Raw genomic sequence first — 26,921 nt, forward strand, 5'->3', positions numbered from 1 at the left:
GACCCACGAGAAGCTACTGGCTTTCTGACATACCTACATTGGCCGATTCAGAGACTCGAACATACGCAGACAGGGGTGAGGTGGCAGTGATCCGTAACAGTGAGCGCTTGAGACCACACAGTCACTTGGGGCCCCTGCATACATCGTAGAGATATGACTGAATTTTTTTTAAAGCTACGTTAAAAATCCAAATCAGGCACAAATGCACACAGTGAAAGGCACCTATTCTTCGAGACATTGGTAGCCAAAATCAGTTTTCATATCTGGTAAAGGTGAATAAGAGGTAGAAATTAAATTGCCTGTCGCAGTGCATGTTGAGGCCTGAAAATTTCCATGCAATTTAACAATTGGTAAATGCCATATTAACTTTTTGCCTCGAGAATGAATTGTCAACGGCACAGATATATTTCATACCAACCAGACCTTCAAGCTTAATGTGTCGATGCATTTTCTATATCTTGGAGTGATTTCACACTACCATGGTATTCACCCTTTCAGCCTAATTCTACATAAATTGGAGGAGTGGAGGGGGGAGCAGGTGATGGTAGCACGACTCTGCATTGGTTCTCCAAACTACTGTATTTCGTGGCAGATCGGTTATAATTACTGTTCCCAACATCCGACATTCTTTTTCTTCCACATGACCATGTCATAATGCTTCCATTTTGCTCGTTTGTACGGTTTTTTTTCTGGAATTCTCAGCTGTCTCCTTTCCACCTGGATAAGCTTATAGTGCTATCGATACAGCCAATTTTAAAGCTGCAAGTATCATAGTTCGATTTTTGTCACATGGTTTACACTATTCGAAACACCCATTGCTTAAATGTTTTAGGAGTTGAGTGTTTAACAAGAGACCTGATATCCAAGAATTTAGTCACTCAGAATGTTACTATTGTGCTAAGATACTTACAGTTACTTTCAAGGGTTTGTAAACTTCCTTTGAAATTATCCTCACACATATTGGTTTAGCTTCTGGCAGTGCTTTCAGGCCAAAGAGGGCAAACCCTTCATTTCTTAGATCTTAGAAATTTAGATAATAAATAAGAACAATTTGTCTTTCAAACAGGTGATCATGTGCATGAAATCATTTTAGTGAAATTCACATAACAGCCTATGCACCATACAATTTTAATGTACCAGACAGACAACTTAAATTCACGACAGACGACTTAAATGTACCAGACAACTTAAATGCCCCAGACAGACGAATTAAATGCACCAGACAGACAACTTAAATGCACCAGACAAACGACTTAAATGTACCACTAGACGACTTATATCCATCAGCCATCAATATTGATATTTTTCTCTACAGAGTTAATGAATGGCATTCACTAGTGTAGTTTTTCAAACCAGGTACCAGTGACTCCAATATTAACAACTAGTTGGACCAAAAGACTGTCTTCCTGAAATATCAGAAACTTGTCACATCTGATTTTACATCCAGTGAAAAACTGTTTGAATCAGCTCTTCCGTGAAAAACTTAATTCAGTCAAACCATTGTTATTAGATTCAGTACCTCTGTTTATCATGTTCAGTTGAATTTGCATAAATTCTCATGTTTTACGATGAACATCGATCCGCCTTTGTACCCTACTATGCTTCAGTTGCAGAATTCACTCTGAACTTCTCGTGGGGCCCATTCGGGTGTGAAAGATTCAACGAAATTGCAAAATTAAACGATACCTGCCAGATTGACGTTTGATGATAATTTCGTTGAAACTATTGTACCCTTAGGGATCCCATGCCGACACACCCTCCCCGTCTCTAATTTTGTAGCCTGTGTCCTCTCTAAAGACATACACGTCACGTGACATATGCATCATCTCACGTGAGCCCTAAGGGTATTACAGGTTCAATTAAATTATTATGAAAACTTCAACTTGGTAAGTATCGTTTAATGTTCAAAAAATGTTTTTTTTTTTAAATCAAATATTTTATATCATTGATGCTGACTGAAGTTTTTATACCATTCTTGTGACTTCGTGCTCTCAGATTCATACATTTCCTTAATTGACAAATCATTTGATTCAAAACTGTAAACGATCCAAATCATTTGATTCAAAACTGTAAACGATCCAAATCATTTGATTCAAAACTGTAAACGATCCAAATCATTTGATTCAAAACTGTAAACGATCCAGAACTAAACATGGTCCTTTAGTTAAATATTAGCCTTCTTCTTCTGTTTAATGTATCTCAGAGGAACCTTACTCGTGTTTAAGATGTAGCAGACTATATGCTTATTGTCGCTTTGTCAAGACATTGATTGACGCATTTTTTGAGTACAGACGGGATCATCAGAAGAGATCGTTGCAACTGATTCCATTAAATTACCGTTGCAGTTTGGAAGAACATGTAAAGCCATATATACAGAAATTTTAAGATATGTTACGTTTAACGATTTAAATTGTTCTTGGCACCTAACAAAACAAAATCTAACTTTGGTATATTTGTCCGCGTATGTGCGATTATGTTTAATAAATCATTATACCGTACAACCAACGTCATCGAAGTGATACATTCCGGGAATTTTAAGACGACATGATGGCATTTTGCATCTATTAAAAGTATGTTTTGCTTTATTTTCTGTATTAATCAAACATTTGAGGTAAATGATAGTATACGAAAGACAACATATTATAGGATAATCATCAAGGGCGCCTGCAGAAAATTGTCCTGGGGTGGGGGCAGATATGTAGTGTTCAGCTATTAGGTTTTACGGATTTAGGCCAAAACATGTTTAAAGGTGAAATTTAGTCCCTACCCCCTTTTGCGCCAATGATAATCAGTTATCTTGGTGTATTGTATTACGTGGAGTTTCTTCAAAACACTTCAACCAATCATTGGTTGAGGTGTTGGAAGTTATCAATAGCGCTTGGGACAAAAAAAAAATGACAGCGATACCAGTCTGAGAACCAGCTGACTTTGGTACGCTATGTATTTTTGTATGAAAACTTAAAAATACCCGTACAATAAGTAAACTTGCCCGAATCGACATTTGTCAAATATGGCGGCTCAAATTTCCCGCAATGCGTCACTTTCCGTTTACGTAGGTTGTTGATCAGCAAATGAGGCAATACAATTTCATATCGCAAGAAAGCTCTGTGTGTGTGAGAGAGAGAGAGAGAGAGATGGGGGAGAGACTTTTAACGTAGCTTTAACAAATTTTCAGTCATAAAGCTACGATGTAGTGTGGCAGTTAGTAGTGATGTCTAGAACTGGGACATCATGCTGCAGACATGTAGCATCATGTCCCACCCAGTCACACTATCCTGACACTAAGCAGACCAGTCCTAACATTAACTTCTTAATGCTGAGTGCCGAACGAGGAAGCTGCTAGTACCATTTTTTTACCTCTTTGGTATGACTTGGCCGCGGTTCAAACCCGCGACTTCCCGCATCCGAGGCGGACACTTAAACCACTTAGGCTACCAGAGCGGTCCACAAGAAAGGAAAGGGGTACAGATCGATGATCAATACTTTTTAAAAACGTCGCGTACACTTTTAGTGGGTTGGAATTTCTACAAATTATGCGGATCCGCTTTTAAATATTATCGTATTTATTAAACAGAGAAAACCTTGAATGACTGTTTATCAAAACGTGTTCAAGAAAAAATTATTGAATTTTGGTAAAAACATCCTGACATGCATGATTTTAAATTTTAAACGGCCATCCGTCCTCAAATCTGAAATCTGTTGCTAAAAATGTAAAACTTTTAAACAACTTCTCTACAATCACTTAGGGGGACCCGAGCGCTCACCATTACGGATCACTGCAATCTCACCTCTGTCTGCGCGGATTCGAGTCTTGGGCTCGCCAAATGTGGGTACGTGAGAAAGCTAGCCAGTAGCTTCTCGTGTGCCGGTGGTTCTTTTTGGAGTTTTGCCGGGTACTTCCTGCACCATTTATACTGGCCGCCATGTGTATCCTATCTTGTGCTGAAAAAAAATGGCGTTAAACATAATAACAACAACAACGATCGCTCGGCAGAATTGACAGTATTTGACAGAAAGCACCCTTACATGAAGGGCTATCAACGACGACTTTTTTCAAACTAAATCGATCAACAGAATTTTCGTAAATTTTAATTTAAAACATTTAGAGATAAAGGGTTTTAAACTTTGTACAAGTGATGGCGATACATCTTAAATAAATATATATTTAAAAAATGAACTTTATTTCAAAAAGCTGCTCAACACAACTGTAACATTTTAATAGCAATCATACTGTTTTAAGGTCCTTTAATTCTCGGGCAAAAAATGTTCTGCCCTTTGCGGGGGTGGGTGTGTGTATAATTGTCATCACTAGGTGTCGTAAGAGGCGACTAAGTAGAGGCAACCTGTTTGCCGTGGGTTGCGGCCCGTGTCGGGGGAGGAAAGGATCCTGGTAGTTGAGCAGAGACTTTACGATGCAATATACTGCTTTGACCTCTACTTCTTCTAGACGGGTGGTTGGGATGGGCCCGGTGTCGACTAATCGGCTGGTCACGCCGAGCCCTAGGAGTCTTTACTTAGTCGCTCACATTCTTTATCTTTCTCCTTGTATCTCTCTTGATACCACCGTTGCCCCTACAGTCTATCCTTTTAGTTTCTCTTTCCCAACTCTTAGAAGACTTCCTCGAAAGCGGTGGCTTAACGGGTTGATCGGGAATTATTATACCGACTGAGTATATCGAATCGGGAGGTTTACATACTAAGCATAACATCTGTGTAACCCTGGCACTTGAAAAACGTCCCCTTGTTGGGCACCTTATTGGGCGGGGAGTACGGGTGCTAAATTTTAACCAAACCAACATGGAGAATTTTTATAAAAAAAATCAACTTAAACGAACGAAAACTGTCTGACTCAGATGACGAAGCATGTAGAGCAGAGTCATTCCCACGCTTCATGGTGATACAATCAAATTTTGCTTCAAGACTGCTTGCGGAACTCTCTCCGTTTGTATAGAAAAGAACATTACGAGATCAAGAGGTACATCAAAAACTATATTTAAACAAAGTTAAAATCGGGCTGCCTTCTGGTTGAGTGTGAGCGACGAGGACAAACAGAAAATATCCAGAAAATGACAACTTTCTTTCCTATTCCAATAACCTCATCGCTCACACAACACTCAATACGTCCACGTGCGTGATTTGCTGTCGTGACTTGGCTGGAGTCAGCGACACATATCATCGAAGGGATGAAAAACGTAGGTGTCACCGCAGTCCGTAGAATACCTATTAAACGTAACAACACTTTGCATGACACCAACACCACTGTACTCGCCTTCAACAAACAAACAGTACCCAGAGTGGTCAGAGTTGGCTTTCTACAAGTCAAGGTTGAGATATACATACCGAACCCACTTCGATGCCATAAGTGTCAGAAATATGGTCATCACAGCAACTCCGCATTGCGTCAGCTGTGGCAAGGAGCACCACGTCAATTCCAAGGATTGTGAAACCTGGAAACAAGAGAAGGAAATAGAGAGGGTAAAGTACACTTCTAATATTCCCTATCCAGAGGCCAGAAAGCTTGTACAGGCTAATACGTCACTTCCTGGACTAGTCTTCTTTGCACTGCAGTGAAGAACAATCCCGAAACAACGAAGGACGTTCAAACTTAGAAAAACCTACATTATTCACCATCAAGCTCCAACACACCACATTACAAATCATAGAAAAACTCGGTATCTCCTCAAACAGCGTTTAATAATATCCCACCACCGAAATCCCCAAACAGTAAAAGAGATCTCAATTAAATAGGCAGCAAAAGGGGTCGGATGACCCCACAAAACTATACAATAGGTTTGGAGACATTGAGGACATGGATACAGAAGAAATTGCTCCATGTGGTCAAGTGGTTCCAGACCTACCACGAAAAAATTCAACCTCGTACCTCCTTCAGAGAAACAACCATATAGATTGTCCCCGCGAAAGGTCTAACCTAGCTCCATGATCTCCTCTTTAAACTTATAATGAAGAACACCATCATGCAATGGAACTGTCGAGACTTGAAGCCAACTACAGTAATATTCTACTGCTTCTAAATGAACATGATTCTGCAGTACTATGCCTTCAGGAAACATTCTTGAAAGATACGGATAACAAAACACTTAAAAACTACTCCCTTTTTAACACATACTTTAAAAATATTGACAGGGCCTCAGGAGGAGTTTCTTTTGTTGTGAACAATAGGGCCCCTCATAGCGTCATCACTTTCAACACAAATTTGCAAAAACCTACTTTAAAAATGTTGACATGGCCTCAGGAGGAATTTCTTTTGTTGTGAACAATAAGGCCCCTTATTAAGTCATTCTTTTTAACACAAATTTGCAAATTTGAAAATCATTGCTGTAAGCGCCACTTTATATCGAGTGAGTACCTTTTATTATATTTACATACTACCTAACACCAACGGGGCCCCGAGTGGCCGAGTGGTCTAAAGTGCTTACCGTTCCGGATCACTGCCATCTCACCTCTGCCTGCGTGGGCTCGAGTCCAAGGCTCGGCTAGCGTGGGTACGTGGGAAAGCCTGCCAGTAGCTTCTCGTGGATCGGTGGTTCTTTCCTGGGTTTTCCAAGGTTCTTCCTCCACCAGTTATACTGGCCGCAATGTATAGCCTATCTTGTGCTGAAAGATGGCGTTAACCCCTTCAACAACAACAACAACAACCAAACACCAACCTGATACCAAATGAACTAGACAACCTTGTTCAACAACTGCATGCGCCATTTGTTCTACTCGGGGATTTTAATGCCCATAACATTTTATTGGGATCGAATTATATAAGTGGCAGAGGCCCAAAAGTAGAAGACTTAATTTCTAGACACGATTTGTGTCTATATAACACAAAATCTCCGACGTACTTATATCCAGGAGCTGGTACATGTATCGATTTGACAATTTGTTCTCTTTCGCTGCTTTTGTACTATGATTGGAAAGTCAATGATGACCTTCACAGCAGTGATCACTTTCCAACTTCCTCTGAAAATGTTGACTCCACAATTGATGAGGCAATTCCACAATGGAATTAAAAAAAAGGCCGACTGGGCCAAATTTGAAACACTGAAAAACTAGGCTTAACAGGGATACACTTTTCAACGTTAATGACCCTATTCAGTATTTTACTTCCATTTGAATGGCGATTACAGAAGAATCCATTCCCATGTCTTCACAGAGCTGTAAAATAACCCCAAAAAAAATTGGGTCACGAAAGAATGTAAAGAGGCCATTAGACAACGAAAAGAAGCACTGAGAAAACTGAATAATCGTCCGACGCAAGCAAATTTAAGTAAGCACTGTACTCTCCAGGCCAAAGCTCGCCGCACGATCAACGAAAGTAAACGAGCATCATGGAAGAAATATGTTTCTTCTTTAAACTCTCGTTCCTCAATAAAGAAAGTTTGTGACGCGATCCGCAAAATAAATGGAGAAAAAAAAATCAACAGTTCTTTCCGACATCTGAAATTGAACAATAACAATTTGAATTCCAAACGTGACATAGCAAATATACCTGCTGACACTTTCTAGAAAAATTCTTCATCATCTAATTATTCAGAAGCTTTCCGAAGTTTAAAAATTAAAAAGAAAAGACACGTTTAAAATTCACATCCAACAACTCCGAAAGTTATAACCAAGTGTTCTCACTATCGGAGCTTATAGAGGCTTTAAACAAAGCCCATGATACATCCGCTGAACCTGACGAACGAAATTACCATTTTTTTAAAACACCTTCCAGAACAATAATTAACGTCTCTTTTGAAAATCTTCAACGAGTTATGGGTTACTGGTGTTGTATTTAAGGTTTGGAAAGAAGCAACAGTAATACCAATTCCCAAACCAGCTAAAGATAGCACAGATCCTAACAACTATTGCCCATTGTACTGGCACGTTGTGTGCAAAACAATGGTACGAATGATATTTCTCGGCTTGTATATTACTTGGAGACTAGTCATTTAAATTAATATCTTCTTTTCAAAGTGGCTTTCGATATGGCCTCCGCACAGATGACCATCTGGTTAGACTGAAATCATTTATCTGTAACGCTTTTATCAAGAAGGAACAGTTGGTGCGGTTTTCTTTGATTTGGAAAAGGCATATGACACGATATGGAAGTACTGGATACTGAAAGACCGCATTGATCTCGGTCTAAAAAATTAATAGCATAATTAATAGCATCACAAGTTTGTAGCTCCTTGAGTTCTCTATACGTTGATGATTTATTAATATGTTATCGATCAAAGCACATAAATACGATTGAAAGACAACCATAACAAAATATATACAAGATTCAAAATTGGGCCAATGCCAACAGTTTAAAATTTTCAAAGTCAAAATCAGTATGCATGCTTCTTCTGTCAGTTACGAAGACATGATGAAGAATCTAAACTCACGCTGGACGGAACACCTATTCCAATTACTGAAGAAACAAAATTTAAATGTATTATCTTCGACAGAAAACTAACCTTAATGCCATACTTTAAGAATCTGAAAGCTAAATGCTTGAAATCTTTGGAATTACTTAAAAGTAGTAGCGCACACTGACTGGGGCGCTGATAAAAGAGTCACCCTCACTTGATATAGAAAGTTTATTCGCTCCAAACTTGACCCGGTTACGTTATTTACGGTTCAGCCAGAACGTCATTTTTGAAGATGCTTTAACCAAACCTTCATCAAGGAATAAGACTCGCTCGGGGAGCATTTAAGTCCGCCCTGTGAAAACCTCCTCGCTGAAGCGAACGAACCACCTTTATCACATCGTAGGGAAATGCTTTCCGCACAGTATGCTCTCAAATTAAGACCAAACCCTCTGAACCCTGCTGTTTAGGCTGTATATCAACCCAAATACAAAACATTATACCAAAACAAACCAAATGTCATGCTTTCCTTTGGCATTAGAATATCATCAAGCCTTGACAGTACAATAATCGATCTTTCTAAACTTCGGAAAACATGCAGTTCCGAAATACCTCCCTGGCTACTCGGGCAACTAAAAGCACTTTCTACGCCACACAATGGAAACAAATTGTGACAAACTCTTTCATCCTTCATAACTAGTATCATAAACTCCTCACCGAATTTAAAAACTACACAAGAATGTATAGTGATGGATCAAAGGATGAGGAAAAGGTTGCTGCAGCCTTCGCTAGTGAAAAACACGCTACAAAAGCTCGCTTACCAAATGGTACATCGATTTGTTTCAGTCGAAATCAGAGCAATAGACCTTGCTCTGCAATGTATCAAAAGCACACGTATTTTAATCAACGTCATCTTCTCCGACTCACTATCAGTACTTCAGTCACTACACAATAGAAAACTGGAGAACCCATTATTAACCAATATTCTCGTCAAAAATACTGAGCTGAGTACCTCCCACAATATAGTATAATGTTGGTTACCCAGCCATATTGGAGTTAAAGGTAATAAAAAAAAAGCAGATCGCGCTACTAAAATGGCCCTATCCATAGAACCATCTGATTTTAAAATACCGTTTACTGATTTTAAACCTAGTATCGAAGAATATTTGCCACAGGAGTGGCAGGCACCATGGAATAATGCACTGAATAACAAACTTCATGTAGTCAAGCCAACCCTAGGAGAATGGATTCCTTCCTACAGAACCATCCGTAGGGTGGCGGGTAGTCATTGCAAGAATTAGAATTGGTCATACGAATATAACCCACTCCCGCATGCTAAAAGGCGAAGACCCACCCGAGTGCGTTTCTTGCAGCGAACTATTCACTTTTAAACACTTTATGATAGAGTGTTTCGACCTCCAACCTACACGCGATTAGTACTACAATATGCATGAATGAAGGAACATTTCGATACAATAAGCATCTCTTGTATGTTAAAAGTCATGAAAGAAGTAGATATTTATTCTAAGATATAACTTCTGTTATAACCTTCAGCATTTTTATGCAATGTATATACCGTCCTTTACATTCAATACCTTTTCATCCAAATCTTCATTAACATACACTATTTACATTCCCCTTTGATCTGGAAGCTTTATATATTACCCTCACCATCTTATAGTTTTGCTTTTAACTGCTTGAGTTTGTAATCACTGGTTGATAAGAGACCTTTAATCACTTTTCAATTATACTACACATAACCTTTTGTATGGCGTTAAATAGCCTAGCAGTGCTGATGCGTCGTAAAAATACAATCAATCAATCATTTAATTAATTGATTCAGCCAGATGAGCGATTCAGCCAAATGAGAGATTCAGCCAGATGAGAGATTCAGCCAGATGAACGATTCAGCCAGATGAGAGATTCAGCCAGATGAGCGATCAGACCCACATAGGCCTCTTGCGTAAACTTTCATATTTCTGGGTTTAAAAGAAATATCTTAAATCAGCTTTGATTTAGTCATTAAAAAGGTAGTTCTGCGGTATATTTTAACCCTGTGACCAGAAAATTGGTTTAGCTTCAATTTGTTTAATTCGCAGTGGGTCATTCATTCACATTTGTTATCTACAACTTATCCCTACCCCCCACCCAATAACAAAGACATTTTACCAGTTTGCACACGATCTTACATGCATGCAGAATTCTGAGATTAAGGCTTTTCAGATGTATTCCAGTGATGCCGACCCGTCGTCCAAAATAACCGGCTATCAAATGTCAACAATTTTTAAATAGCTACTCAGACACGCACAGCAGATTTTTTCCACGTTTGACAAAACATTTAGCTTGTAAGGACTTTCCGTTTGATACAAAATGTGTAGATATACCTTCCAATATTGTAGACGTTCCTAACAATGTAAGGGAAAAAACATTAAACTACTTTTTATCAAGACCCACTTAACGGAATAAAACAGTTTGCAGAAATCATTCTGGTATGAACGGCTTTGAACGTTATATCGATCAGCCATTACCTATGACATCAATTAGAGAAACTGTTAAATTACTTCTTTTCAGAGACCGCTCAATATAATTAACCAAATGTGACAGAAAGCAACATGGCATAAAGGGTTTAAACTTTGTACAAATAATGTCGATTTGCCATAAAAATGTGTCTGTCGTTACAAAAATACACACTGGAACGACGTTTTCTCAAACAAACAGCTCAATAGAAATTGATAAAGTTTGAAAAAAGCACACTGGCATTCAATGCGGATACAAATAATGCCTATTCGCTAATTCCAAAAACAGGCCTTCGAATATTTACTAACGATATCGATCGATCCGCCATCGAATATGTCCACCATTACTAACAACAGAAGAAGAAAAAACATTTATATAATTGCATATCCCCCCCCCCATTAAAACAATAACGCCCAACATAATTGATCAATCTTGGCATAAAGGCCTTTTAATAATGAGTACATACAAATGATGTTTGTGCGGCGTCAAATGTAGAAGAAGATTCAATTATACAGCCTAAACCAATTTGAAAACTTTAAATAATTGTTTTCTTAACGTATGAAATCAAACAGCACTTGAAGATATTATTATAGAAAACATCACACTGACCGAGTTTCCTGGCCAGCTTGCATGATTCTAGAGGAAACATGCAATGTACAGATAAACAGTTTTGCAAATTTTACATTTCCCAGAGGCGGCAATAGAAAAAAAAAAGTCGTTCGTCTGATGACGTGACATGCTGTACACTTTCGAACAAGGACGCGCTATGGGTTGTGCCACATTTGACATTCGACAATAAGGACCTATAAGTTGGGTGCCTTTTTAAATTTTGCAAAATGGTATCTACTCGCTGGGATGTAATACCACAGTATTATCTCGATAAAAATCCAAATTTTGCAATCGGTTGACTTTCAGTGGACTAAGTACCCAAAAGAAAGAAATGTGAATTGATTTGCATCCTCACAGAACCTCTTCGTGTTTTGTTCGTAAACAGGCGGTAACGGTTTAGGATCGACCATTTAATTTTGTTTGGGGAGGGTGTAAGGGGTGAGAAAGCCGGGAATTAAAATAAAATCCCCTCCCACTACCAATTTCGAAAATTAAATGGTCAACACTTACAGACGTTTGCTCTTTCGACGATGATACGATTTTGAGAAATAAATTAACATTCCTAAGGCCATGAACAATCTGGTTAAATAAAGATCACATTAAATGTAAGTACAGTACTTATTCTTCTCGCTAAGTACGAACTTGTAAGTCGATTTTCGTTTTAATCTGTTTTGGGCAAGCAATATTCAGAGACTTGAGAGGAAGTCCCTGTCAGAGAGGGGGTTAGTAAACGCCACGTCACTGCCAGTCGATTTGAGGAATACCATTGACCAAACGTGGATATTTACTGGTGAGAGTTATGAAAATGGATATTTACTGGAAAGAGTTATGAAGATATAAAATCGGTAGTTTCAAATTTATTAAAGACATTTTTAAAAAATGCTTGAAAACATTTAGACGGGCCACGGGTGGCTTTGTGGTATAAAGCGCTCGTCTTTTATAGATCGTTCACACATCTCACTTTTGCCCGTGCGAGCTACAATCGCAGCTTGACCAACCGTAGGTACGCGAGAAAACTTGCCAGAAGCTTCCCGTGGGTCGATGGTTGTGATCGGGATTTTCCTCCAGCACATATATTGGCCGCCATATAGCCCATCTTGCTGAAGAAATGCCGTTAATCCCGAAAAAAAAACAACGAAAATTCTGGATGTTTGTGCAAGCGGGTTTTCCGTACAAAATGTGATTACCCGCAATAATCGAGGCTTGACAGGTATGATTATGGCAAAATTGCATTGGTTGAAATACAAAAACGAAACAATAAACAAACAAACCGATAAATGATCTTGTCATTGAGATTTCCAGATTGCTGTCAAGTATAAATAGCAAATAATCAGGTATCGGCTCGAAATACTCGAGGTTTACTTGAATAGATTGCCTATTACAGGTGTAGATCAGCTGGTACAGTTTTCCTTCGTTCATAAGGTAGTGTTCCTATGATTGCGCCGTGCGCTTTCGAAATCGTCGGAGCGCGGCCACCTACAGGTGGATTGTGGGAGAGAACGCACCATGACAATCGATGTTTACATATTTGTCAGATAACGTATAGACATGTTCATGAGATTTGATCATATATCTATACTAACTTAATCAATGCTCCCTGTGCTTTGGCTAATGTTTTGTACGGCGGATATATTCACTTGTTTAGTGATAATTTAAAAATCATAAATGGAGTTGGACAAGTGGAATGTCAGTGGTCGGGTGAGTATAGAAATCTCGACGTGTATTTTTGATTTCATTGATTTGTGCATTGTTACAAAAGCATGTATGTGTACTTACGAGTCACAGCCCTTAGAGTGTATGCACTATTACGTGATTTTAACAGTGAAATGAATTTATTTTGAATTTGAAGATAAATACAGGTCATAGACGGTCTAATTTAGTATTTTAACTGGACAAGAATGAAGAATTAATGAAAAATAAAACAAAAAATGTTTTGTAATTAAAGCTTTGTGAAAGAACACTATTTTCATGAAAATTAAACCCCGGACAATTTTATTGATATGTTCCTATTTTATTGGCATAGAGATCTTTGTAATGAAAGCTAGGTTATCAACCTAAAATAAATATGTTTGAAACCAAACTAGCTCTTTGTATAAAAGATTTATTATATGTTCTAGTTGTTATTTGTTAAGTTTACCTGTTTTGGTCATCTTCGTTAGCCAAGGTTCTGACATGTTAACCCCATCTACACTTGGCGGATCGATCAGATATTTCATTACCTTGTCCAAGCCATATCTATTGGATGTCATGAGTTGTCCTCCTTAGTATGTAAATACCAGCTAACCAATATTGTGTAACAGCGGTACATTGTACATGGGCCGAAAGTGTTGGAGTCAATTGATTTCGGATACTTTGTAAGTGTAATATCGAAAGTATCACAACGTACCAGACCTAAGCCATTACAGGTGTATTTGAGGTAAAGGATGTATTTGTACAAACACAAACCGGCAGTAGAAAATTGCTTATTTATGAGTTTATATCAGTTGTGTGCTCCCCTTCTCTCGATCATGTCCGAACATTGGTCGATAAATCAGCCCCACACCAATGGTAATATTAACTGGTGGTTTAGGGGATGATATCACCTGTTCATTAAAACATGCAAAAATCTACTGCTACTTTTGTCTGCACACATTCGTGTATATTTTATACAGTTACCGGTATTTCTCGCAACTGTTGAGCTACCTTCGGCGGAAGGGTTCTTTTGGAGATATTTCATACTTTTGGCGACTTGTAAATCCACATGGAATAATACTACCCTCTGTGCTGTGGACATTTTGAATTTCGCGCTAGATGTGGCTGTTACCAAATGACGGTAAGTGTACGCACCTGTGTTCCGGAAAGATTTTCATCAATCAAAATTGCAGATTTTAATAAACAGGTTATATCAGACCCACGTAACGTCCATCAGCATCAATATAAATTGCGGGGGGGGGGGGGGGGCTGGTTTATCGGACTAGTAGGAACAGTATTCAAATTTGAAATTCACAGATCCGAAGCACGTATATGTCTGATCGTTCCGCCAAGGCGTAGACCTAACGCACGGAAATGTGTGATCGATTCGTCTAGGTGTAGATAGGGTTAACACAGTGGAACCGTAGCTAGCAAAGATGAGTTTTGGTGAACTGATACACATGTAAAAAAATCTGGTTTAACTTTAAAAAAATGTGAGTGGTATGTTAAGACTGCTCATTTAGAACAGATTTTAGTGATTCCCAGATTGCTTTACTCCCATTTCTGACATAAATATTTGATAAAAGACCACGATCGTCCTTGGTTAAGGAAGCTGCTATTTAACATTTTTAAAAAAAATATTATTCTCCTTCCTTCCTTCCTTCCTTTATTTATTTATTTATTTTGCACTGGTTAATCTTGACTCACCAGATGGGTACGGACGCAAATATCAATCTAAAATGGGTCAGCGTTTGAGCGCTGTTTGGAACAGCGTTATTATGTGATTGTAATGTCCGAATTGGGATGCTATACATGAGCTGGCATAATAATTGCAAAGTGTTTGTGGAAACCAGTGTGGTTTTATTCTAGTATGGCGTGGCCGGGTTGGTTAAGTATGACCATTGTGCACTTTTTTTTTTATCTTATTCGATCTCAATAACATTTTGTGGAAATTGTATTGTTTCTTAATTGTTTTTTCTTCTGAGAATTAAATCAGTCATTATGGAATTTGCCCAATGAACACCAACGTGTCTCCAGCATTCGCCCCGCCCAACTTGGATAAATAACGATAGCCAAACGTCATTTCACTCATTGGCCGTCTGCTAGGCCATCGTGTGACGTTGGTTCAGCAAAGCTCGCCATTGGGCTACTTTTGCTAGTTGTCTTCTTGTCAAATCTGAAACATGTCGCAAAGAAAGCTCACTTGTTTTTGACGCATTTATCCGCTGTATTAAAATGCGTACAACTAATGAAAATATTATATTGTTGAAAATCCTTTTAATATATGACACTTTTGAGAAATATATACTGTAGAATACGATACAAGATTATGTATATTAACTAAAAAAAATTGCCGTTTCATATCTAGCCCTCGATTACTAAATGATATTCGATTCTACATTTCTGTAAACAAGGTGCCATTTTCATGTGAGAAAATGTTCCCTTTCAACGTGTTATCATATCTGTTTGAGATAGACCGGTGAAAAGTTAAGAACTAGAGAATAAATAAAAATTATTGAATTATTTGTCTGTTTAGAGTGTTAATGCATGCCCAAGGTCACTACTATTTTCAGTACTTAAACCTTGCTGTTACTTTTGTTGTTGTTGTTGTGGGGTTTAACGCCATTTTTTCAGCACAGGATATGCTATACATGGCGGCCAGTATTAATGGTGAAGGAAGAACCCGGAAAAACCCCGGAAAGATCCACTGACCCACGAGAAGCTACAGGCAAGCTTTCTCATATACCCACATAGGCCGAAACCCGAGACTCGAACCCACGCAGACAGAGGTGAGATGGCATTGATCCGTAACGGTGAGCGCTTTAGACCACTCGGGGCCCCCGTTACTTTTGTCAAGATACAGAAAAGACGCAAGCATATATTTATATAAGTATGCAGTTACCTTTCACAAGTTGGTAACTTACTTTTGGAAGAAGTTTAAGTGTCACAGCCGATTTCCGCCTTCTTTCACGAAATAACAGCCATTGTAATCTATAAAACTGATATCGTCGCGACATCAGCAGATTGGTTGAAATTTAACTGCGGTCGTTATGTAGAAACGTTTCACTTGTTTTGACTAATCCAGCAGTATTTCGTTTGAAATGTGCTTGTGAATGGTTGTGTAGAATTGGAGGACTGATTAAAACTGATTACTTGGGACGAATTTGGTGGAAATTGCGCTGAATTTTCACCCGCGACTTAGTTATCAGTGTCGACGTCTTACAGTATAAGACTATATCTGACCAGACGAAAAATCAAACAAATAAAAAAAAAATAAATAAATAAATACAAAAAAGACTATCTCTCAGAGGTCTAACACATATTGTGATACCATGTTAAAAAGCAAAATTTTCGAAAATACTCAAATCTCACATAGAATACTAAAATGTGTCACTGCACACGCTATTAGTAAGACAATCTGGAGGGCAATTTGTTCATTGATGTAAGGAGTAGGGCATTACGATAATGTTAAACGCGCATTCTTTAAAACGAAAATAAATCACATTTTGTGATATAGACACATTTAAGCATCAAGTTTGCATCTGGGACATGTACGTTATTGTTTTTGTTTCTTTATCTTTTTTAATAATAAAGTATTGTAGTGATCAAGAGCACCGTGTTCAGTAAAATAAGGACAGGGACGAGCAACTATTGCAAATCACTCGTCCCAGGGACATGTAAAAATCATGTTTTGCATTTATCAACATTATCGCTGCAGTTCTCCGATGTTTGTTAGAGTTATTGCCCTTTTTGGTTAAGAGCCTACTGTAGTGTCATACTATATAAGAGAGAAGGTACGTAACTTCCAAATACTTGGTTCCACCAATGACCCTCGATTTCTTTATGATATTTCCGTCTTTAAAGACACACGACCATTCTCTATGGCTTGTTTTGCTCCTAGAATATTTTTCTATTCATCAAGCCATCATTGACTTTTATGCGTTGTACCAAACTAACGTAACGGGCTCCGAAACGTGCGAATTCCGCGAATTTTGCCTCCCGGGACAACGTCGAGCTCAGGTGACAACCGGTGAAAGAGCTACATATACCATGTTTGCGACTCTAAGATACACCCTTTTTCAATTACAGAACAGTGGTAGATGCAAAAGTAAGTTTTTACTTACCATTAACTCGATTCAACTTTAGGAATCCTGTTCCATATAAGAATTAGGCATTGTCTTCACTACACATACATTGCATACAAGCGACTCTCATTTTCAAAACATGTACACTATGGGGCACACACGTCAACGGCGAAAAACGATTGACCGAAAAGATTATACTTTAATGTATACTCTCATTAATTTAACACATTCAGATGATTGCTAACATGATGCGATCATGTTAATACCTATTTTTGCCTGGGTACAAATAGTCTACATCGTGAAACGGTTCTCTGATGCATGGATGTTATTTACGTATAACCTTTTGATCATCTCATGATATGGTGCTAATGAACACGCGTTGTAATGTTCTTGTTATGTTATGATCTTGCTAATGCGTTGTAAATGAAGTCTCCGTGATATTCTGATTATTGTATGATCTTGCCAATGAACACGCGTTATTATTGACTACTTTCCGTGATGTTCTGATTATTTAATGATTTGAACACGCGTTGTTGCTGAAGACTGTCCGTGATGTTCTGAATATGATATGATTTTGCTAATGAACACGCGTTGCAATTGAAGTCTTTCCGTGATGTTCTGAGTATGTTATGATCTTGCTAATGAACACGCGTTGTAACTGACGACTTTCCGTGATGTTCTGATTATGATATAATCTTGCTAATAAACACGCGTTGTAACTGATGACTTTCCGTGATGTTCTGATTATGATATGATATTGCTAATGAACACGCGTGGTAATTGACGACTTCCCTTGATGTTCTGATTATGATATGATCTTGCTAATGAACACGCGTTTTAATTGTCGACTTTTCGTGATGTCCTGATTATGATATGATCTTGCCAATGAACACGCGTTGTAATTGAAGACTTTCTGTGATATTCTGATGGACTGTATGATAAAGTGCTACTGAACACGGTACTCCGTGATATTCAGATAATTTAACAATCAACTGCTACTGAAACACGTCTTTATCACAAGTTACTAATATTATTTAAATTTTCTTTACGTCGATTGTTATAGTTCTGACCAAGTCGACAACGTATTTTCGACATCTCATGTGTTGACGTAGTTGATGTTTGATGTAGAGGTAGCTTTCTATCCTAAAGAAAACGATTGCGACCATTAACCTTTGCTCGTTCTGGTGGTAGGGATCGAATCCGAGATTAAACAGGCGAAATCAGTTGTGGTTTCTTTCTTTTGAGGAAGTAACCTAAAACATTTATGCTGCTTGTGGAAATTACCAATAGCTTTGTTGTGGTGTATAATGCCAAAGCTTGCTAACTTGTGCTGAGACCCTAGACTTTGATTCTTATTGTTTAAGCCGGAAAAAAAGGAGTCGGAATTCAGCACAACGGAAAAATTACAGCGATACGGAAAGACCTTTATGGCCCAAATTAAATGTTTCTGAGTAAACGCATAACAGAAAGTCATTTCATGAAAATTGTGAATATGCTCCACATAGCAGTCGTTACAAAGTTTTGAATGAATGTCTTTGGACTGTACAATGTTTATTTCATAGCAATATGCAACGTACGATGCGTGTTTTATTTAATCTTGGACTACAATATCAAACACTGTATACACTGTATACATTTGTCCTACATAACAGAACAGAACGTTATATGCACGCCCCGTGTTTTAATAGTCATGTTTATAGGTACGTGTAATGCTTGACTGGAGATTGCCGACTTTTAAGGCATATCAGATGTAAAACAATGTTTATGTGCCTTATTGTTTGTGAACAAAACAACTTTGTATTATCTTACCTGTCCGTGTCATGGTATTTATATGTAGGCATGTGTAAAGTCGAGCAATCCACACCTTTACATAAGAAAGGAGGGGATGACAACGTTATCGGTTTTTATGATTCGGTTTGTTTTTTTTTACTACAATGGCATGCTTGCGCGAGTATTATAGTGGGATACCTTAGCGTCGTGAGTAGTATAGTGGGATACCTTAGCGTCGTGAGTAGTATAATGTGATACCTTAGGGTCGTGAGTAGTATAGTGGGATGCCTTAGCGTCGTGAGTAGTATAGCGGGATACCTTAGCGTCGAGAGTAGTATAATGGGATACCTTAGCGTCGTGAGTAGCATAATGGGATACCTTAGCTTCGAGAGTACTATAGCGGGATACCTTCGCGTCGTGAGTAGTATAGTGGGATACCTTAGCGTCGTGAGTAGTATAGCGTGATACCTTAGCGTCGTGAGTAGAATAGTGGGATACCTTAGAGTCCTGAATAGTATAGTGGGATAAATTAGCGTCACTGGAAATCCCAGTCAAAAAAGGTTGTGGCAACATTTAGCGTCAAGACTTTTCAGACACACACCCCCGGGACCATTTAGCGTCAAGGGGAATTGAACATGTGGAGTATTGGGACTGTATAGCGTCAAGGGAAAGTGGAGTTGTTGTATAGGGTAGCGGGTAAGTTCAGCTAGTTCAGCGGGTAGTGGGTGGCGTGTAAAGTCCAGCTAGTTCAGTGCTTAGCGGGTAAGTTCAGCTAGTTCATAAACTATACGAATAAAACAGCGCTTGGCGGGGCGGGACATATAATAACTTCTTTATAGACAGAGACATAGACATACGACGCATAGATTGATGAACATCAATCTATCACACAAACAACTATACAACCAACTAAAATAAATTTTAGGCAAGAAAGCATATCTTGTTGAAACTTATGAGTGGCCGTGAATATGGTCTTTGTTTTTTTTGCTAACATCATTCCGTTAACATAGAGGGCATCGCATAGATCTTCTTCTCTTCCTCAAACTTCTTCTGACTTCTGGACCACAGCCTTGTCTCTCCACATAGATTCTTCTTTTCCAGACGCTGTATCGGTGATACGGATAATTGTCCATGATGATTTGACGTACATGGGTAAGTCTGTACGGAACAGCATTGACGATACGAGAGCTGATGATTCAACGTTAGTCCACATCTTGTGATCAGAACAGGTGAAGGGAATGAAATGAACCGCGGTTATTTATAGTGGAAGAGCGGATCGAAGCGGGTTGATTTTTTTCACCAATCCAAACAGGAGTTACAAAATTCAGTCACAGTGTGGAGTCTGTCTTCCAATCGGAAGAGAGCTGCCTGTGACGTCACATTACCTATATAGATGTGCTAGCGTCTGTGCGCAGTGAATCAAACATGACGGAAACTAAGAAGACGATGAATTGGGGTGCACCGGCAGTGGAGACGAGAAGCGATGATATAGCAACGGCTACCAAAGTCAACACAGTCTTACTTCTAGAAGAGGCCGATTTTAATTGGAATTTAGTCGATTTTCTTTCTTCTTCGCAAACATTTGTTCCGGTACCAGCACCTTCGCCGCCTTCTCTTTCTTTACCGCACGTCGAGGACTTACACAGAAACACAAAGAATCACTGGAGAAATTTTTACAGCAGCAGAAAGAAGAAGAACAAGCTTTTCTCCTTCAACAGCAACAATGAGATGAAGAAGATGCAAGAGGGAAACGACAAGAAGAAGCAGCAGCAGAGAAGAAAAAAGGTCTACGAGAGATGGAGGACAATGAAAGTCAAACGGTGACAGTACTCTTAGATATTTTAGCAGTGTTAAGGACTCTGAAACAACTGTATCAGATTTATTACGACGCAAGAGAAAAAAACTTTCCCGAGCCAAACAGCCAAAACCTGTTCATATACCTGAGATACCATCCCTAGTGATTTCTACCAAATCATTGACAGGAGCAAGTCTAGAAGGCCTTGGCCGTGGCAAAGGGATGACGTTCCGTTCATGAGTTTGTTTTTTAAAACACAAACACCCAACGGTCCTTTTCAGGGCCACTCACCTCTCTCGAAAAGAGATAGCATTCATTTTGCCAAAATTAATTAAAACTCAAAAGCCCTTTGTTGCCCATAATGTACGTGTGTGAATACGTAAGTGTAGGTCCTTATTCTAAAAAATCAAAACCAAGAGACACTTATATTTTCTGTCTGGTCTATTCTGGTACAAATTTTACAAGCTAATTCACAACACAACACTTTAAAAAGTTCATAGATTTGTTATATATATATATATATATATATATATATATATATATATATATATATATATATATATATATATATATATATATATCTTAACTGTTTTTTTTTAAATAAAAAATTCGTCACTTTCACGGGTTTTTCCTCCTTTCTTACTCATTTTTTCTCGTCTTCATTTCTTCTCTTTTTTCTCTTTCTGGTCGTGTCTGATTCTTTCTTTGGGGAGGGTACCTTTTCTTCCTGTTCTGATCTTCTCTTTTCCTCTCGCTCCTGTTGTTTTTTTAGAGCATTCTGATGACCAATGTCCTTTCTCTTGACAATGATAACAGGTATCTTGACTTTTTCTCTTCTGACACTTGTATTACTTTTTTGACGATCTGGACACTGTGTAGGCCAATGCCCTTTCTTCTTACAGATATAGCAAGTATGTTGAATTTTATCTCGAAAGGAGGTGGAGTAGTCCGTCGGCTTGTCTGAAGAAAACTTTCGTACGACACCTCGCAAAGCTCTGATCAGAAGTTCGATCTGTGTGGGCTCTTCCGTCGTTCTGGTCGGTTTGAGAGTGAAGTGATTACTGAGAGAAACACCCTGGTTTTACATGAATATAGGAACCCAGGGCGTTTAAAATGTAGTTGTTTGACTTTTTGCAGTCAAGATGAAACGATCCCATCATTTTGTGGAGAAAGCAGAAGAAAGTAAAAGACAGAAACGTGATTTTGTCGCCTTGCACAGTAGTTGAAGTCTAGGCTCAAATTCATGCCAGCAATTTTGAAGATGACATGAGTGAGTCCTAATCCAGACCCAGAGAGTCTACACCAAACCAAAGTCCACCATTAACTCCTCAAACGTACTACCACATTTGAGAGACGGAAAGCGCTTCGCTGGAAAATTTAGAACTACGGCCTACACGTACACGGTGAAGTTTAAAAATTTCAAGTCCGAAGTAACGTTGGAGAAAGCAGATGGGTTAATGATCGATGTGTGGGATTCTTTGTTAAGCACACTAAAACGACAACATGAAGCCAAAGAAGTCGATCTGCTGAGACGTTCCATTCATCACGATAGTTTGATGTTCCCCGTTTGGATCGAGTTTAACAGCCCAGCAGAATTGACACCTTCCAAAGTCATTGACAAGATTCATCACGTGCAACAATCCAAGACAAGTTTCACATCACCGATGGGAAAGCGACACTGATCATGACCCACGTGTCTCTTCCCCAAGGACAGGACGCAAAAAGGTGTTATTGGTGGACGAACGTCACAGCACCAAAAAGAGTCTTGTCCGAATTAACAACCCTCAAGACAAGATGTGTTTAGCCTGTGCCATCGTCGTTCGACGAACTTATGCCGACAAGAACGACACGGTGGAATGGAAAAGACCCTGGAACACTATTCAAAAATCATACAGAGACAAACAACGAAGAGAATCAGTACTCCTGTTACAGCAAGTGGGGCTATCAAAAGACACACCCTGTGGCATTCTTGACATGCAGAAATTGCAAGAGGTCTTGGCTCCACGCTACAGCTTGAAAGTACACCTTTTCAAGAAGTGCGCGGACCTCTGTTGTTTCGAGGCAAAGATTTCAAAGACGGAAAATACATTCATGACTATCATTACGATGAACATTTCGATACCATCACCAGTATCGCTCGATTCATGGGCTAGTTATTATTGAGAGAAATGTGACTATGGCTATAACAATCGAGTGCAACACAAGCATTGTGGATCGAAATGTGAGGGATGTTTGGCCTCTCAACCCTGTCTGGACGAAGGAAAAAAGAACGAGCGCAGTGCCCAGCTTGTCAACTCATTTTTGTCAGCCCTGCCTGTTACCAACAACATCTAAAGACCCAAGATTCACAGAAGAAAAGTTCTTCTCATCTCCAGAGATTGTGCCCTACTTATGGACAAGGCATACGTACCACCAGTGCCAAGTTAAACGTTTTTGGAGGAAAGAAACGCTGTAAGATTTTGTCGCCTAATCGTGGACAAATGCTACATAAAAAAATATCATTCCAAACCAGATGAGGAAGATGACCAGAAGAAGGGGAATTTTCTGTTTGGTCTATTCATTTTTTTCCGATTTCGAATGCATGCAAGAAACTGGCATTCACATTCCTAATTTCTGCGTAGCTCACAGAGCATGCGGAAAAAATGCATCCAAGAGCATATCTTTAGTCATTGCCCACACTGCAGCAAGAATCCTGGAGTACGTGAAAAAAATCTTTCGAGGACCGAGCACGTTGGCTGATTTCTCCCAATGGATCTTAGACCCCATCGACGAGACGTGGAGCCAAAAATACATTGAATATTACGGAGATTGTCATCGCCATGCCACGATGATAGCTCACAATTTCTCGGGATACGATGGACAGTTTCTTTTGAGATACTATACAGAACAAAGTACCGAACGTCCTAAAGTGACTTTGAACGGAGCCAAACTGATTTCCATGCAAGTGCAGTTTAAGGATTCGGTGAGTTACTTGGCCATGCCTTTGAGTCTAATGCCTAAAACGTTTGGAATGACAGAAATGGCCAAATGCTCTTTCCGCACGTTTTCAATACCGAAGCAAATCAACACGCCGTTCTACCTCTTTTGCCTGAGGCTCACGACTACGACCCCGAAAACATGCGTACCGGACAATGTGAAGCTTTCTACCCTTGGTACCACGCTCACGCCTTCGACCCCTTCGACTTTCAGAACGAAATGTTAAAGTATTGTCATTCCGACGTGGACATTTTACGGCGTTGCTCTGGAACATTTCGAGAATTATTCATGGAACACTGAGGGATCGATCCTTTAAAAGAAGCCTGCAGCATCGCCAACGCGTGTTCCTTAGTGTACTGCCAACAATTCGTGCCCGAAAACACCCTGGCTGTCATTAGCCCTCAAACTACCAATTTTTTCAAACGTCAATACTCGATCAAAGCCCTGCGCTGGCTACATTACTTGTGCGACAAGGAAGAGAAATAGATTCAGCATGTGCGCAACGGAGGAGGTGAAAAGATCATCGGAACGTATTCGGTGGATGGCTGACACTTAGAAAACAACAAGATCGTGTACGAGTTTAACGGTTGCTTATTTCTGCTACCCTCAACGTGACACTAAAAATCAAGTTTTTACATTGTACCATGGAAGACTTGTACCAGGGCACTAGTCAACGGCTCTAGAAGTTAGAACAGCAAGGATACCAGGTGGTGGAAATGTGGTAACAAGAGTACGATCACCTTTAAAAACTGACCCCGAGTTTAAACGTATCGCGGAAATTTACAAGCTGGTGGACCCTCTGAACCCTCGGAATAGTTTGTACGGTGGACGGACGAATGACACATAATTGCTGTACCACGCTAATTAGGACAAATGAGAAGAAATAAAATACTTGGACGTGAGTTTGCTACATCCTTACGTGTGCAAATATTGTCGTTTTCCGCAGGGCACCCGCAATTGCTGACGGAACACATCGATCTTGACAACATTCTACAATACGATGGCTTGATCAAGTGCAAAGTCTAGCCTCCTACGGACTTGTACCATCCCGTTTTACCTCACCATTGCCAATGAAAACTGATGTTTCCCTTGTGCTCTACTTGTGCCGAAGCGTGCAATCAAGACCAGCCTTGTCAGAACACCCAGAAATAACGTGCCTTGACTGGAACGTGGGTCAGCGTGAAATTGTTTAATGCTCTGGACCTGGGATATCAACTGTTAGAAGTGTACGGAATGTACCGCTTTCCCAAGACAGAACAGTACCACAAGGGCGACGAGACTCAGAAAGGCATTTTCGCAGACTACGTGGATGCCTTTTTGAAACTAAAACAAGAAGCTAGCGGCTATCCTTCCTAGTGCCACACTGCCGAAGACCAAATTAAATTCAAAGATAAATACTGGGAGCAGGAAGGCATCACTTTAGACCACGTGGAGAAAAATGAATAAAGGCGATCGTTTGCCAAAGTGATTTGAAATTGTTTGTGGGGTAAAATGGCACAACTATCGTGTTTACCCGAGACGGAGTATTTGATAGAACCTTCCCGCTACTTCCAGATGATTCACGACAAAACCAAATACATGAAACACGTGGACGTCCTTGGTGAGGATTTGATCTTAGTCAATTACGAAGAAGAACCGGACTTTATGGAAACCGACTAATTTGGAAATGTCATCACTGTGGCTTACGTGACAACCCAAACTCGCTTAAAATTGTACGAAGTTATAGATCGCGTCCTGTAGTTTGACACTGACAGTTGCATCTAATCTACATTGATCGCCTGGGTCACTGTTACCCTAAAATCGAAGGAGACTGTTTAGGAGCCTGGATGGACGAGCAACCCGGCGACAAGATTCTAAGTTTTGCTAGTGGTGGTCTTAAAAATTACGGCTACGAATACCGGGACAAACAAGGAGCATAGCATACGGAATGTAAAATGAAAGAATCGACTCTCAATTTTCGCACCAGTTGAGTGGTGAACTTTGGCGTATTGAAAGAAGCCTTGCCGTCTGGACAGGATGGAAACTTCTGAGTGACCACCTACGAACCGTACACGATTGTACATTCACCCACACACCAAATCGTCAGTTGGCCTTTGGAAAAAGTGTAGCGTATCGTGTACCAGAAGAGAGTTCGGCTTCCCAATCACTTCGCCTTGCCGTACAGACACGTCGATACTGGTAAGCATATAAAAAGGGACAACGTCCAAGACCGATAGCTCATTGTAACTACTAAGACCAAGGGAGAAAGATGAATATGTTTAAACAGACATCATTCAAGTTCGGTGATTCTCAAGTGGAATGCGATGATGTGCCTTGCGAGGAGACCTATGTCATACGTGGTGACCTCGGCGATTTAGTACCACTTCATGGGAACTTTGCTATGACTACTACTACCACTACTACCATACCTACGATGGAAAGTGATTTTGTGCGTGCCAAACCTGACGTATGCAAAAGCGATGCCTGTCTTGTTACAGAACACCTTATCAATTTACTGGTTTTCATTATTAATGTCATTCTCCACGTTAAACCATGCAGCTGCCACCCTACTGACATCATCCAAAAATGAGCAAACCCCTGTGGATTTCACCGTACCCTCATCGAAATGAGCCCGTGAAAGACGAATACTCGTTCCCTGTTCGTTTGCCTGAATACTGCAACTTTGAAAGTCAATTCAAAATGTTCCAAGGAAAATGGTCTAAATATTTAGGAGGACCCCCCTCCCCCGAAGAATTAGTCAGAGCCGGATTTTTATACTTGGGCGAAGGGGATAAAATCAGTTGCTTCAGTTGCGGTGTATCACTTCACGAGTGGGACCAGATAGATTCGGCTTACCTGGAACATGTTCGATGGTCTCCGAATTGTCACTGCCTACCTTTTTGTGGGACAACCTCAGTAGTCTCTGGATAGATACTTTACTACAGAACATTCGTGGTTTACCTGTGGAGATGAGAGAACACATTTACCGAGAGCTGGTCAAAATGCATGTGAGACGCAAAGAACAGTTTCATTCGTCACGTCACTGACGTTTGAACCACTGGTATCTGAGTACCATAACAGGACTTATTCAGATGAAAGTGTTCCAGAGGTTAGACATTGTTAAACTGGACGTGGGCGAGAAGGATTGGTTTGTTGTGACTCATTCTTTTTACTACA

General features: G+C 39.6%; 1 protein-coding gene across 1 annotated transcript in view; it reads left to right on the top strand.

Moving 5' to 3' along the window:
• The first annotated feature begins 12,957 nt into the window (after positions 1-12,957).
• Positions 12,958-26,921, top strand: part of LOC149795304 (uncharacterized) — a 65,544-nt gene continuing 51,580 nt past the window's right edge. Inside the window, exon 1 of the mRNA XM_089963775.1 lies at positions 12,958-13,166. Within this exon, the coding sequence (XP_089819901.1) occupies positions 13,134-13,166 (33 nt within the window). The 5' untranslated portion in view covers positions 12,958-13,133. The remainder of the gene's footprint in view (positions 13,167-26,921) is intronic.

This window comes from Sinohyriopsis cumingii, chromosome 7, assembly GCF_028554795.1.
Source record: "Sinohyriopsis cumingii isolate HCF-2022 chromosome 7, ASM2855479v2, whole genome shotgun sequence".
NCBI classification, from domain to species: domain Eukaryota; kingdom Metazoa; phylum Mollusca; class Bivalvia; order Unionida; family Unionidae; genus Sinohyriopsis; species Sinohyriopsis cumingii.